At 47.1% G+C, this 15,861-nt stretch overlaps 1 protein-coding gene across 7 annotated transcripts in view; it reads right to left on the bottom strand.

Moving 5' to 3' along the window:
- Window positions 1-1,102: 1,102 nt before the first annotated feature.
- Window positions 1,103-15,861, bottom strand: part of CLUAP1 (clusterin associated protein 1) — a 78,321-nt gene continuing 63,562 nt past the window's right edge. For 4 of the 7 annotated variants that reach the window (XM_068699361.1, XM_068699366.1, XM_068699363.1 and 1 more), the window contains 4 exons: window positions 14,394-14,501; window positions 5,044-5,099; window positions 2,146-2,199; window positions 1,103-1,626 (listed from right to left, as the gene is read on the bottom strand). In XM_068699361.1, coding sequence (XP_068555462.1) covers window positions 1,471-1,626; window positions 2,146-2,199; window positions 5,044-5,099; window positions 14,394-14,501 — 374 coding nt within the window. In that variant the 3' untranslated portion in view covers window positions 1,103-1,470. Of the gene's footprint in view, window positions 1,627-2,145; window positions 2,200-5,043; window positions 5,100-14,393; window positions 14,502-15,861 lie in introns of those variants that run through there. The other 3 variants (XM_068699362.1, XM_068699364.1, XR_011101639.1) reach the window with 2 other exon arrangements.

Genomic DNA, 15,861 nt, shown 5'->3' with positions numbered 1-15,861 from the left:
CACCAGAATGAACTCTTCTAATCAAGCACTGATTTCTGCTCCTGTGAAGACAAACCATGACACTAAAGCAGAGCTAAAGGGAAGGAGGGAACACACTACAAAAACTCCAGCTTTTGCTTTCATCATGAGTACCTTCACTGGTGGCACCAGTTAAACCCACCGACCTTCCCAGCAGACCAAACACTTCTGCGAGCAGCAGACTACCAAAGCCTGGATGCTGACAGGCTTGTGCTCATGTCCCAACACCACCACGGCCCTATACTAACCCTCAGCTCCTACCACATACCTTGTGATCCTCTGGCTCCTGCACACATCTCTTATTCCTCAACAGGTTAACTGAGTATCTCCATTAAGTATTCTCCTAACATCTCCTTGTTTTTTTTCCCCAAAGCATGCAGGAATTTAATATCCAGACATCCTTACCACTCTTCACTGGAACTGGCCAAGTATCCTAAAAGTTCTTCAGGGAGGGGTAGACAAAGGGGGCAATCACTTGAGCTTTTTCCTATAGAAAATCAGGCTAAAACTGGTGAATAATTAAGTATGGAAAATACACCTATTCCTGATACAAGTAGGAATGTTTTCTTAAATAAAAAAATGCAAAGGGGACCTCTTCTGCCAGGAGAACAGCGTTGCACACCAGTCAAATTCTACTGATTTCTGGGTTTGGACATCTGTTCTCTTGGTGACCCGTGATACATGACGAAAGGCAAGCAGAGGAACAAAAGGAAGCAACAGTGCCCAACTTCTGGCCATTTGAGTGCCTAAAGCTCAGTCTGCCCCAGAAGCACCAGTATAATTAAAGGACTAATTTCGTATGGATTTAATTACAGCACAGTCTCACACAGTTGCTCTCGGGACACTCAAGCACGGTGCACTTAAGTCTGAGAACAATTCCCATTGACACAGCTGAAATGCTAAGAGATGCTGCATGGAAGGCAGGCTTTGAGGATCCCTCCACCAGTTTCCCAGTTTTAACTTCACTCCTTTAGTTCTGCTGGCACTGCTCTTTGTAGAGACAAGCCCTTGATTAAGTAAAGGGTATGCTTAGGATAAACAGATTTAAGCCAGTTTTAAAATCAATTTAAATGTGTTCCCAGAGCAGCTTTTCATCCAGCTTTATTAAGCCAAAAAATCTGTTTGGACATAATAAAATGCAGGGAAATCAGGCACACAATGCTCACTGGAGTGAGACTTCTGGCACTGCAGCACATGAGGGCCAGTTCTAATGCAATTATGGAAATAACAGCACTCCACATTACTGTGATTCTCATTACGGATAAACTGCTCATACTTTGCGAGTCACAGGACTGGCAATCCAGGTTTAATTTTCAAGTTTAATGAACATTATTTACCAACTCCTGAATTCATGCTGACGAGCGCTTTTCAGATGGCAGGATATTAGTTCCTGGCCTGAATGCTCTCCAAAGTTTTTATTTCAAGGTGCCTCCTGGTCCTGCTGCTAGAGGGTCAGAAGTCGTTGTCGCTTTCCTCTAGAGGCTCTGGCTTCTTTGCTCGCTGACTGGATTTGCTTGGGGAGATTTCCATGCTGTCATCTTCCACATCCTCTTCCTCCTCTTCATCTTCATCATCATCCAGGTCAATCTCGCTATCCCCCGACTCCTCCTGCAGGGAAGCACACCGAGTCCATGAGCAGTTCAGCTCTCGGGTGGCGAGGCACCTCTGCCAGCTCAGAAGTAAAGGCTGGTGCCTCTGGCTGACATCGAGCTGCTTCCTCCCCTACGCCTGGGGCCATGGGGACGGCCATTTATTTGTCTGGACTGCTACGGATCCAGACTTGGACTTGCCCTGGACAGCAGCAGATTCTGCCAGAGGTTTTGTTCTAGCCCACAGCTCCAGCTGCTGCCTTTTAGAATAACAATAGGCCAGAGCTCAGCTGCCTCTGGGAGCTAAATGCCCACACGGCTCCACCAGCAGCTCCCCGCCTTGCTAGACACTGGCTGCTCCAGTCGATTCACAACAAACATCCTTCCTCGCTTCATGGGGCTGACAAAAATGAACTTCCTGACTTCTCCTCAATCCGTGGTATTAAAGGCCTCGCAGAGTGTTTAATTTCGAAGCGGTACCTACTGTGAGACCGAAGAATCAAGGCCTAGTGGAAGAAAAACTGCAGAAGAAACCCACCTGTGCCTTGGCGATGATCTTGCGCTTGCCTGGCTGGGCTGGGGCAGATCTCCCCTTGGAGAACCAGAGCAGAAAGGAGAGGCAGAGCAGGAAAAAAAAAAAAAGGTACAAGAACATAAAAGAAAAAAATAACCAGAATGGGAGCAGGAGGGAAGGCGGCAGAGGCAGGTACAGCTGGGGCATCATGTGCAACGTCTGAGAACTGGTTGTTATACTGCAAACAACATGGAGAATACAGCCAAAGGGGGGGAAACTGGGTCTAAACTAGAAAGCACAAGCAGGTGCCCAGAGACCTGCTCACCAAAAGGAGGCATGCAGGTGGTCCTGCCTGAATCATGTGCTGCAGGAAAGCAGCTGCCCTGTATGGGAGGGGAGCTAGAAGCAGGGAAAGGCAGAAGAGCTGCCCGGACTGGGTTCACATCCCCATCCCATATGGAGCAGCAGTCACCTTCAGTTCAAGTGCTCACCTTGTCTTCCCAGACCCAAGGGCAGCTCTGCCAGGTGATGGGGTCGGTGACTGGACTGCAGGAGATGCCCTGCTCCACACACAGGAGAAACCCACAAGCACAGGTGGGGTGCCCCGTGCAGGGGGTGCAGGCTCATTGGTACGGCTCAGGGGCTCATTGGATAGGAGAAGGAAAGGAAAGGGGAGCCACACAAGCAAAGAAGTGCCAGAAGCCAGCTCCCGGGGAGGCTGAAGTCTGCTCTCTTCTCAAACCCAGAGCCTGATCAACTCCTAACCGGCCTCACTAGTTTTGTTTCCTGACCTCAGACACAGAAGCCTGCAGGAGTCCCCCTAGCAAGCTTCTCAGCCCTGGTGCCTGCTGAGATGCAGAACTAAGAGGGCAGAGCCCTAAGACAACCAGCCTGGCTGCAGCTGAGGCAACGAGAGGCTTTCCTTTCCACACCTGATGTGCCAACAGGGAAACACGGGAGAAGGCTGTGAGCAGGACGTGGTAAAAAACAGCACAAGGGAAATCCAAAGGGCAGAGAAATTACAGAGGATGATTATTCATAAACAAAGCTGGCAAGGACTTGGTAAAGAACAACCAGGCAGCACTGGGACTGAAGTCACAGCATCTTCACCTACAGCACTGGCACTCCTGACCCTACCCAGAACTGGGTCTGAGTGCCAAGGGCATACCTCACTCCCCAGAAAGCAACGAACAGCTCTCTACATCCATTCTGGCAGAAACAAACAGCAGAGCACAGTCTGTAAGCTGCTTTCCAGAGAAAAAAGCGAGGACAAACAAGGTGAAGGCAGCTCGTCCCTCTCTGGCTGGGCACTTAACTCCCTTATCTCTATGGTGCCTCCGAGTCCCTACAACGACCACTTAACAGGGGCATTTTTCCTTTTCTGAACCTACCTGCAGGAGAAATAGCCTGTCCAGAGCTCTGCAGCACTAAGCTAGCAGCATCAGACAACCAAGGCAAATGGCTTTTATATTTGGTGGCAAAAATCAGGAGTCCCCACCTATCCTTACATCCCCCCAGGCTCACCGGAGGGCTCTGTGGCAGGCAGTGCTGGGGATGTGGCTGTGAGGACAGCGGCACCGACCCTGTCTGTGCCCACGCTCCCAGAGCTCACGCAGGCACAGGCTGCTGCGCTTTGAGCCCACCAGAGCTCTGAGATGCAAAAGATGGCCCAAAGCCTCAGATGCCTGGGTCGCAGGGCTGAGCTCTGTACCCCTGCACCACCCAACATCTCTGCTCCAGTGCAGAGCTGCGGTGCAGCCTGGGCTAACTCACAGCTGACCACTAACCTCAGCTTCCTGCTCCAAGCCAGTGCTTTGCTGCTTCCCCAGGGCCTGGAGCCTAGCTTTTGTGAAGGGATTTCTGAAAGAGCGCGTTCTTTGTTTCAGAGAGGCTGAACTTCCATGCCACGAAGGCAGCACTGAGAGCCTGATAATGCCCCAGTGGCACAGGGATGTCTGAGCTCCTGGCACGCCTCCTCATCCAGACAGGCAACACAGGGTGAGGTGTCTGCTGGATGGTGAGACAGGAAGGTTCCACACTAGTAAATTAATAGCATGGGATCAAACGTGAGTGCACAGTCATCACAGTTTTTAAGTGTTTGTCCCACTTCCTTACACAGTTTTGGCCTATGCCAGCGAGCACTCTCCCAGACAAAGTTCTGGCATCACCTTGGGAACAGGACAGCCCCTCTGATCCCTGCTGGCAGCTTGGATACAGGCACCTTTTGGGGATGGCAGGAGAGCTTACAGCATGGATGCACGCCATATCAGAGCAGCTGGCTTCAGGACCAGAGGCTGTGTCTTACTTCTTTGTACAAATGTAGCCATTAAGAGTGCCCAGAGGCACAGAAAGATCATCCACGTGCCAAAGGCTGAGTGGAGCAGTCAGTAACTGCCCACTGTACCAACCTGGGCATGCCTGCTTAGCTACCATCTATTCACCAGGTCAGCCTCATCCAGATGCCAAGCCAGGAGGCAGCTTCACCTGCAGGACCAACGCTTGAGATGCTGCGTGGTAGCACAGGTCAGTGAGAGGGCTCCAGGGAGCATGACTTCGAGCAAATGAGGGGACTCAGATCAACACATCTAACTCCTATTACACTGCACTGATCCCTCCTCCCAGCCACCTGCCCCCATGGCTCAGCAAAACAGCATCACTGGACCCTGTGTGCCACTACTGACATGTTCTGGCTGAGGTGAAAGCACAGGGCAATGCGCAGGGACTCTAAGAGCAAAAGAACAACGGGAAAGTATGCGTGTGTGCAGATAAAGGGAGAGCAGCCAGCTGGAGGGAAAGAGGGGAAAAGCAGGCCTGTGGCATGAAGATTGTGCGGATATAAATCTGTTTCTCTAGCTAAGGAGAGGGCTGTCATTCTAAAGCACTGCTGGAGAAGCCCTGCAGGTGCGTGGGATGGTTACTTACTTCATCCTCTGTGTCTCCACCTTGCATCGTTCCCACGATCCGTGTGCCAGTTCTTCCTGCAGAGCAAAGAGAGTCACCATAAAGCCTGGCTCATGGTTAGCACAGAGGGAGAGCGAAAGATGAAGTTCAGGGTTTCCTTTTAGAGAAGCAACCAAATGGCAGCGGGAGGATGAGATTCCAGCACATGTAAGGCCACCCCACTTGGTAAGCCTCACAACTGGGAAGAAGGTGGAGAGGGTGAGGCTGACAGGGATTCCAGTCAAGATGGTATTCCCAGAGCTACCTGATACTGCTAGGCTACAGCATACAATAGGCTGAAGAAAAGCACTAACTGGATGCCTGGTTAACAGCCCTGCTGTGGCCATCCCATTTCTCCACCTCGTGCCACCACTAGTTTTCTCTATGACAGATAGATACAGGATTTTTTCCAATCTAGAGAAAATCTTTTTTTTTTTTTAAGCATGAGAACTACACAACTTTAAAATGTATCCTGTAAACCTCCTTTGCACCTTCCCAAGTACAAAGTACCCTTTTGCAGGTTGGTTTGGGCTAGTTATAGCAAACAGCTGGCTAACTCAGCCAGAAGCCACCAAACAACCCTTGCTGTGTCAAGACAGATAATTGAAAGGATCCTATATCTTCAAATAAAAACTATCAATCTGGTTGCTGACAACACAGGCAGTGGAGATGGAATTATAAGATGACTCCTGGACAGAGCTTTAGATTCTCAAGCTTTAGAGACTGATATACATAGCCTTACTACATAAATTCAGAGGTGGTTGCAGCTGATGTCATTAAACGACAATAAAATGACTTTTGCTCAGCCTACAAATGGGACCAAGAGTTTAACTGCAATTTTCTTCCATAGAAAATTCAGCATAAAGTGCTAGATAGGGATTTACTACCTCAAAGCAGAAAGCAGCGGAGAGTTCCTAAAATTTACTGATAAGACAAAGCTGAGAGAGATCCCGAAGAGAACCAGACTATCAAACGAGCAGAGCAGATGAAATAGGACAGTTCAAAAACGCCAAGGAAAGAGCCTGGAGAATGCTAACAAAGTCGACAAGACGCTGCTTTTCCATCAGCAGATACAGGAAGGGCATCTTACTGGCATCCAACTGCTTACAGCTGGAGGAAGAAGAGGACCAGGTGCTGCCCTGACTTTGATGCTTACATGGGTTTAAGCTGGGAGGACCTATTCGAACTAGCACCTATGGGAGCATTAGACCCCGTGGCACAGCCCTGGGATGCTCACAGAAGACACCACGACATGCAGAGAGCCTGGAGCTTCAGGCTGTGTAATATCCTGTAGTCTAAGCAGGAGAGAAGGCAGATTTTCCATGTTCCCAGAAGAGCTTCTGTGACAGAGGCAGGAGCCTCATTTTACCGTTCCGATATTAAACCCCAAGTCTCTGCGTGTAGGAGCAAGAGAAGCGACAGATGGCCGCGGTGAATTTCCTTGCGTGCGGGAGGGGAGGCAGGAAACAGAGGCGTTGCCTGCACGCAACAGGGAGGGCTGGCAGGTACGGGGGTGTTTGGCACTTGAAATGTACTGGGTTCAATTTAGCTGGGCTCAGCTTGCTGCGGCGTTAGTGCTGCACCACTCTGGCCACAGAGGCTCACGCAGCTTCCAAGCGGGTGAAAGCCTGTTATGTTTACTTACAGATAATGTGAATTCAGCTGGGACAGGCTGTACGAAGTGATAATTAGGTAAAATGCTAGTAATGAACAGACTGCAATTCACTGCACCTTTGGATTCAAATCTAATCTCAGTGCATCGCCATGGTTTAGAGCCAGCGAGCTATCAAAGATCAGGAGTGAATGTGCATCCATGATTTTATCCCGTGAGCATTTGCCGTTTTTCCTCTGCGTGTGATGCCTGCCATTGTACTGCCCTGTGCAGCTGCCTACAATGGATCCCCAGGACCAGAGTGATTTACATCTTCTTACTCAGCAGTAGGTATATGCTAACCCTGTTCCTGACAACAAGAAGTGAGACTTAACCCAAGAGGTTAGGACAAGCTGCCACGAGGGGAAGGCAGATTTGCAGCTGAGACATTTTGCCTCCAATCTGGAGATCTACCTTCGGTCTTCCAATCTTAATGCAAATTTCCAGGGTGAGCTCCCTTCCCTCTGGCTTCCCCTCCTTGCACAGAAAATGAGGATAAATCTTTTCCCTGATCTTTCTGATTCGTGCACCCTTTGGGTTCTGCCTTCTTATGTGTGAGTGTAGCCCTTAGCAGAAGACCCTGATGTCAGCAGCGTTTTCCAGACACTGCCAAAATAAAATGATTTATGAAGCACACTACAGTGGCTGCTCATGCTTCTGTTTCTCACACTGCCCATGGAAAAGAAACTTGCTTGGAAGGAAGTCACCTGTCTCAACCCCACCATCTCGGACCTACAGCCCTCCTTCTCCACTAGGTCCAGTGGCCATAACACGGGCTGAAAGCACAGGGACACAGCTCCTCCATCCCTGCAAGCACTTCCCTTTGGTGGTGCAATAGGTGCAGCCAGAGATAGCTCTGTTGAGAGAAGATGATGAGATGAAGAGAAGGAACTCTATTTCAAGTTAAGACAAACTCACTTCCATGAATTCCAAACTGCAGCCCCTTGTCAGTGTGCCCAAAAGCACCTGACTCTTCTCTCCCCAGCCACACGAGCACATCCAGCAGCTAGCCACATTGGTAAACCTAAAGACTTTGCAGACTCGTTTCTGGAGAATGGGAATTTACAGAGATCCACACATAAATACACTAAGATCAGAAGAGCAGCTCTACTGGCTTTCCTCCTCCCCAGACGAGTTTCCTCTGAGCACTGCAGTCAGATCCAGCGGTTCCTGAAATAGCACTGACTTTTTCCCTTCTGCTTGACCTGAAGAGGCAAGGAAAAAGCGACTAACCCGATTCTCCAAAATCACTTTGAAGTGTTTGCAATTAGAACTCACACTTCTTTATTAGACAAGGATATTCACCCAGAAGCACAATCACAAGGATCCACGGCATGACATGGACACAAAGCCCCAGTCGGATTATAATTGCACTTTGTGGTGTTCTCAAGGGAGGAATTTTTAACGTTTATGGAGACCAGGTTGGCAGAGTCCTCTGAGGTGCTTTGAGAGCAGGTGCATTCGTGGAATTGTTCTCCTCAACTCCGTATCTTATCAAACAGCAGGAGAAGTTGACTCCTGCCCGTGCACAGCCAAATGCCTTTCTGCAAGACCCGTTCTTCACGCCTCAGCCTTCTCCCTCTGCCACCACCACAGTACGTGCACAATCCAGACCCGCTCATCTCCTGCTTTTCACAGACTTGGGATCAAGGCCTGTTTGCAAACACATGCAACGAGAGGCCTGCAAATGCCTGGCTTTGTGAAGAGCTGTCAGGAAGAGAGCAGTCTGACCAGGTCAGAAGGGAGTTTTGTTTCTGTTGCTGTGTATCTCCTGTTAACTGCCAAAGAATCAGAGGGGGATTTTCAGAAGAGCTCTGGGGTTACAGACAAGAATCATGAACCTTCAACAGAAGGGAGAAGTAAGAAGAGCTCAATGCCCAGCAGAGCTGGTGTCAAGGCTGCTGTTTGCCCCGACTCGCCTGTTATATATATATGCGTGTGCACACATTTATTTCCTTTCAGTGCAAGCATCAAACTCTTATTTTCTACTCTGAAACTGTGAGATGCAGAATGCCCGCAAGCCTTGCTGAGTATTTGAACTGCAGATTCCTGGTACTTTTGAGAGCTGTTGGGACATTTGGAAGGACACTGACAGCTTCTTGGGTCTGTGGCTGAAGCCTGCATGTGCAACAGACCCTTTGCAAATCCTTCTTAGTGACACTTTAGTTACCAAGCGTGGCATGACTCTGAACAAGACATTTTCTTCTGTTCATTTCTTTCTTTCCCACAACACAAGCTCCAGTGCCTCTGACTGCAGCAGCAGGGAGATCCTGACTGCTACTTCTGAACACTGGGGAGAACAGTCAAGTGGGAGACCACATCCTACACTAAGCTGCATGCCAGTAAGAGGCAGCTGTCCCTATGGAAGAAGCTGAGAGATCAGGGATGGACTCACACAGCAGAAGACAGATTAATTATTTAACATACATTTTTAAAAATCAGACAGGTGACATCCACAGGAGCTCAATGTGAACAAGACATCAAACAAGGACCAGGCAGCTGTTGTACATTCATAATTGAATCCCTCAATTCCCCCTCATATTGATGGCAAGCCTACAGTTCCTAGGCACTGAGGAGGTTAGAGGGAAGTAAAGCATCCTTGAAATTCAGTAGCAGAAGCCTGACCATGGTCATGAGCTGGGGAGAGAATTGCCACAAGAGGAGTCTGACCATTTCCTTATGTGAGAACAGATAAGGACTTCCTTGGTTTTCAGCTTGTGTGCTGTAAGGAGGGATTAGGAAACAGGACTGGGCAAGGCCTGGGAGGATTTCTTGCTGCTCTGTCAAAGCTCCCATTCTCCCTAAAGGACTGAAAATGTGAGGGCTGATTCACCCACTGGAGCCTTGCCCCCAGCACGCAGGGTATCCTTAGCCCTTGCCCCATGCCTGCTAGCTGGTTCCTATTTAATTATCGCCAACAAAAGCTTAAGAAGAGAAGTAGGACAAGGAGACTAACCATTATCATCTCAAAACACCGAATATCTGCCACAAAAGCATCATTGGCATGCTTCAGGCGTGCTGCTCTGTGCACACTGCCTCCCTGAGGTTCATCTGTACGGGACCAGCGATCCGCACGGGTCCGGCTGCAGCACAGGCACAGCTGGCAATGGCAAACCAGTCCCTGTCCACGGAGACCCGGGGCCACGCTCCCTGCCTGTCCCCAAACTCATCTCTGGTTTGATTGCTGTCTATTTGGTTCCACTTCCTTCAGTGAGATGTAGCTGGCTTTCTTAATAAAACCCCTCTGTTCTCATCTGCTGTCCTTGCTACGTTAAGCTGCAGGTTTTCACAGGCTCACATTTTATCCCTTCCCTGGCAAGTAGTGTTGCTAACCTGGCTGCCAGGACTTTATTACCACATTGATCCTCTGGGGCAGTTCTGGGAAGGTAAGAGGCTCCAAGAGAGCTGTTCTCACTGTTTCACCGTGGACTGATTGTTTAGAAAGTAAAATTCAGCATTTGATAAAGGTGCCTTACAATAAAGACCGAATGGAGCTGGAATTGTAATCGTCTTGACAGCAGAACAGTCTCCGTAGTCCCAACAGGACAAAAATGCCCCTCAACACCAACATCACAAAAGGAAACACAAGAGACAGAACAACTGGTTAACTGGGTTTTGGGAGCTGAAAGATCCTGGCAGTGGGGAATAGAGGATAATTTACTATATGGGCACGGTCCCACTGTTTTGCAAGCACTAATCACTTCTGTTTCATTCAGTAGCATTTCCACTGCCTACCTTGTTCCAAGCACAGCGTGTGCCAGTCTGCCATGGCTCACACAGTCAGCCAGTGCAGCCTCTGGGAAGAGGAGAGATCCTGAATTTGCTCACGATTCCACAAAGTGTTTCAGAACTCTGGATGAATGAGACTGAAAAGATGGATCTGCACGTGTATCACTTCAAAACCTGCCACTTTTGGTAGCATGGGTAATAAAAAAAACACTTCAGTTCAAGGGGAGACCAGACAGGTTCTTAGAATAAAACACCTACCAAGGGTTAGACCAAGTATGTGGAAACCAAACCCAGCTCAGGAAACCCTGATGGAGCTTGAACCAGTTTGAGAATGGGAGAGAACCCGAGGGAGGTTCTTGCAATCATCCTCAGGCATGTTCTTTCAGGCAGTGCTGGAAACAGAAGACCAAGCTACATGGACTTTATGCCTGCCCTGGCATGGTAACTTCTACCTTCCCAGGATGAAACTTTGCATATTTCTCCCCAGCATCTATACCATCTGCATGAGAACAACCATGCTGCTGCAGAACACTGGTCTATGGCCTGATTCAGGGAAGAGCTTTGTCTGCATTGCAGATGGCTAAGACCTTGCAACACTGCAAGAATTTCTTTTGCTTTGGCTCTCTGACAAAACAGTCTTATTTCAAACATAAACACTAACTCACAGTTTGACCTCAGGAAAGTTCAAGCATTTGCTATTTTATTTGTGTAACAGCCTCACTTATCTATTCGCAGGCAGAACAAAAGTGGATGTGAATTTTTATTTATGCTTACAACATTCAAATTAAAAGATGCAGATGATAAATAAATGTATTCTTTCACTTATAAAAGCAAATGATTAGTGACATGTGAATTTATTACCATAAGCCACACCAAGGAGAGGGCTTGCCTTTAGCTGTGTTGACAAAGCTGGCTGTAGTGTCACAAAGCCAACAAGCCAGCATCTGCCAGATTGGTGACCATCCTTCTAGACATTCATTCTCACCCCTGTGCCTGTTCTCTCCTTGTACAGAAGCACCTCCTGGCTTCGCTGTATCAGTGAATCAGAGTGTAAATACCTTGAACTCGATGGGGATACAGGCTCCATAGTCCATTTTAACCTCCTTCCTAGCCCGCCTATTCCTCTTTGTACACAGGGAGTAAGGATTTGATTTTCTCTCTGTACCACAGGGGTTGGCAGTCTGTCATGTCTCCCCTAGACAACACTCTTTTCTGCTCCATGGGAGACTAAATCGTATACTTTCAAGTCTTTTAATTGGCTAAAAGAATAAAACCAGGAGCAATATTGTCAAAGCTGCATTTAGTTTGAATTTTACTGCATTTAGACAGACCTGCTGAAACGACTCGAGAAAGTGTGTTGATTTTCCTCATACCAAGTGGCCTAATAGGAGTGATTATGTCCCCCTATGAATCTTGCCTCTCTACTGACAAAGCACGCTAGAATATCTGCCCATCTATTACAGAGGGAGGAAGTCTCCTCTTACAATACTAACAACACGGAAATTAGAGATGTAAAACTGAATCACAGCAACTGCAGGAACTGACCACAGTGGACTACTTCTCCTTAGCAGAACAAATATGGCTCAGGAGCATCACTTGGTAAGAAGACACAATACATCCAAAGAAAGCAATGGGAAGCTCTTGAATTGAGCCAAGGAAAAATGGTAATTAATAACAATGATGTTCTTATTATATGGTCTTAATAATTAAGTACATTTTAAATGCAAACTACCCATGCTGAAGTACACATGTAGATTCTCTCTGCAATCAAGGATGAACGGCCAGTGAATGCTCAAGCTCAACCTGCTAACGGAGCTGAAGAACCTGACATTAATCTCAGGACCTGACGTGTCTCCAGCGCTTCGGTTTGCCAGGCTCACGCAGTCAAACACAGCCTCACCACTGATGTGACCAAAGGGGCCAATTACCACAAAAAAGAGGCAGACTGAGGTTGTCCTCGAGGCTAGAACTGCTCCTCACTAAGTGTGCACTCTGGATAAGGCTGGACCTCCTGAAGGAAAGCCTGGCTGGTGTCTTGACATAGTCCAAGCTTTTTTTCCCCTATGTTCTGTACCAATAAGGAATCAGCAGGCCTCGGAGAGCTCATTTTACACCAGAGGCAGAGATATAGCGAGGTTGTGTTTCCTAAACAAACCATTTCGAAGCATCACCAGCAGTATGCAGAGCCTGCTGTTAATCTCAGTGTAGATATAGCTAGAGCAACTAGGTGATTTGCCCAGGATGATGAGGAGTAACCTCAGCAAGGCAGAAAAGCAAGCTGATAATTCTTCCCTTAGAAGTCTAAGGGTGTTTGTATCCATCTCTGCCAGCAGAGATTGCATGGGAGCACGGTAGGACTGAAGTGCTGTGAGTTACAGGGGGAGAATACAGCCTCACCCCTGGATGAACCATGGAAAAGGCATCTCAGGATCTATTTAAACATACAAGGAGTTGGTTCAGTAGTTCTGTTCATAGCAAGTGAGAGGCAAAAAGAGGACAGAGAGCTAAGGGAGACTTCCAAATTACAGAGACACTGAGTAAAGATTGGTATGGCCACTGGGTAGTCAGCAAACCACAATCAGACCATGCAAAAGCCAGAGGATAATTGTGTATCAGAAGTAGTTTACTAAAGACTAGGATGAGACCTACAAGAGCAAAGAAGCCATCTAAGCAGGATGGCAGAAGAAATATCTCAAGGATTTCGACTGCTTTCTTTATGTTGGACAAGTTAAGGCTGAGTCTCTAGAAAGTGTAATTAGCAATAAATTCATCCTAGAAAAAAACACTACTTGAAACAAAATCTACAGTTTTTCTACAGCTTTCATAATAAAACTTCCTCCTCCTGAAGCTGATGTTAAGAGCTGCCTAACTGCAGCCAGGACCCACACCGCTGGGTTCTGATGCCTGCTGAGAGGGGGCATCACGGACAGTTACAGTCAGCTCTAAAGCTCTAAAAACCGAGTACAAACTTTTCTTTGAGAAACTGCACTGTAAAAATCATTAGTGAATATTAGGGTATCTGGCACTTCCAAGACTTTCAACTTTTCAAATTTCTCAAGAGTTTTTGACTTTATGAAAAGTAGAGGAAATGGGGATAAAAATGTTTTTTTTGTTGTTTGTTTTGTTTTGTTTTTTTGACTTGAGAACTTTAGCTTCTTGCTCTAGTCTCCATTAGAAAGGGGAGAGCAGAACTCTGCTCAGAAAGAAAACACATTTGCAGTCTATACAAGTAACACATTCTGGCAGAAGTAGTGGCACACGGTATTATCCACACTGGCACTTCATCCAGAGCCCAGAGAGGCTTTTGCTGATGGACAGAATCACTCACAGCTGACAAGAACGCCAGTGAGAAATAACCCGATTTTCTGCTTTCATTTTGCTTGACTGTAAACTGAGCAGAACATTTTTTTTTTCCACCTAAATGAAACACAGATCCTCAGACTGCTTCTGACCTGGAATCTATAGGAATCAGCAGCCAGGGGCTGAAGTTGCACTCTGCATGAACTGTGCCAGAAGCCGGGGGTCCTCCCCTGAATGAGGTAACTCAGGTGTGTCACACCCTTGACTGTGTCAGTGCAAGAGGCTTTACAGACCTACTAAATGTCCCATTTTGAAGATGACCCTACAGGAGATGATGTCTACACCTAGAAGGAAATAAATGCCTTGCAATGAGAAATCATATTTCTTTTCTAAGGCTTTGCACAAAGCTGCTTCTGAATCTGCAAAGCAATACTAAGAAAGGATTTTTCTCACTTTTTTTTTTCTTCAGTAAATCCTCCTTAATTCACTCCCCTGAAAGCACTGTATTTTCTCCATAAGACACTGTCCTCTTACAGCTCGCTTGAATGGAGCAGTGCCAATGTCCTTGAACAGGGTCTTTTATATTTAAGGTTACTCAGATGCTTTGAGCTTGTCCTTTTGAATCAAAGCAACTCAGGAAAGCTGAAGGTACCTTGCATTAGAGCCTCCATGGCCATGTGCCGCTTCATGATCTGCCCCTCTTCCACTTCACTATCAGAGCCTTCATCCTCTTGAATGTCTGCATCGGAATTATCATTATCTGGTTAAAACAAAAGCAGAAGATAAACATCATTAAAACAACCCGCAACAGCCCATAATAGCAGTTAGACAGAAGAGCTGCTAGTGCTCTCTACCTTTGTTCAAGTCCAAGATTAATTCAAAACGTGTTGGAAACAGGGCACTGTCTCTGCTGACAGGCGCAGGGGAATAGCCAGCTTCCCCAGCCTCGCTAAGGAAGGCATCTTTCCACACCTAAGTGCCAAAGAAGTTGAGATGAGCAGAGTGCACGATATAAACAATTGTCTTGAGGCCATCCCCAGGTCGTACCGTAAAGGCAACATCCTGAATACACTCTCTGGGTATGAGCCGTATGTCCAGTCAGAAGGTGCTATCTCTGAAACTGATTTCAAAATAAAGATCTTTTAACAGCTTTTGGGAAGTGTGGGCTTATTACATCTTAGCCTTTTACTCTGCCGTAAGTAATATCCAAAAAAAGTCCCCTTAGACTCTTTGCCTTTCACTTAGTCATAGGTTAGAAAAGCACAATGAGACATCTCCAGATAAATGAGAGTTGTTAGAGCTAAACCCAAGATTTCTAGAAAAACAGGACTAGGAAGAGAGCCTGGAGTTCCCAAGATGCAGGAACTTCAAATGTTTTCATAACCTGCCCTTGTTTCCTTCCTCCCACCCAAACTAAAGCCGAGTCCCTGACAGCAATCCCCCCCACACTTAATTACACATGTCTGAGGTGAAAATGGAAATAACTACTTCAATTATGATTAGTAACGAGCTGACATGTCTTTGCAATATTTAATTATCAGACAATATATGATATATTACTTTCCTTTTTTTTCCCCCATAATCTTTTTCATTGCAGTATTAAGGTAATAACTAAACAACACGGGATATATTTGATACCCTAGTAAGACTATGAGGCTCCATGACCATTAGCTACAGTTTCTGTTTGTGTTGCACCTTCTTCCTTGGCAAGTGATGGAATGACTGCTGTGGGAGCTGAAGACTGTTTCTGTTTCCCGATATTCAGGGAAGCCAGGTTTTGTTCAAGCAGACCCCTCTGGAAGACCCACGTGTAGCCTGAATGAAGGATTCAGATTTGTGCTGTTGAAGAGCAAGATTACCTCATCTGCCAGGGCTCTCACTGCTACGTCTGAAATGCTCTTTTTCATTTTAGACTTCTTTTTTGCCCCTTCTTTGAGCAAGGATTCCTCTCTTGCAGATTTTGTCACACGTGCTCCTCCTGTTCTGCAGCACCACCAGCCAGAGCAGAGGATGCTGCTGAGGGCCCTCCTGCCTGCTCTGCCGGACCAGGGCAGATTCTTCCCCATTAGCACCTTTTTCTCACTCTCCTGAGCATGAGCCGACAGCTGAAACCTGGACTA

Source organism: Anas acuta, chromosome 15 (assembly GCF_963932015.1).
Source record: "Anas acuta chromosome 15, bAnaAcu1.1, whole genome shotgun sequence".
Lineage (NCBI taxonomy): Eukaryota > Metazoa > Chordata > Aves > Anseriformes > Anatidae > Anas > Anas acuta.
This window is presented reverse-complemented; position numbering and strand designations above follow the sequence as displayed.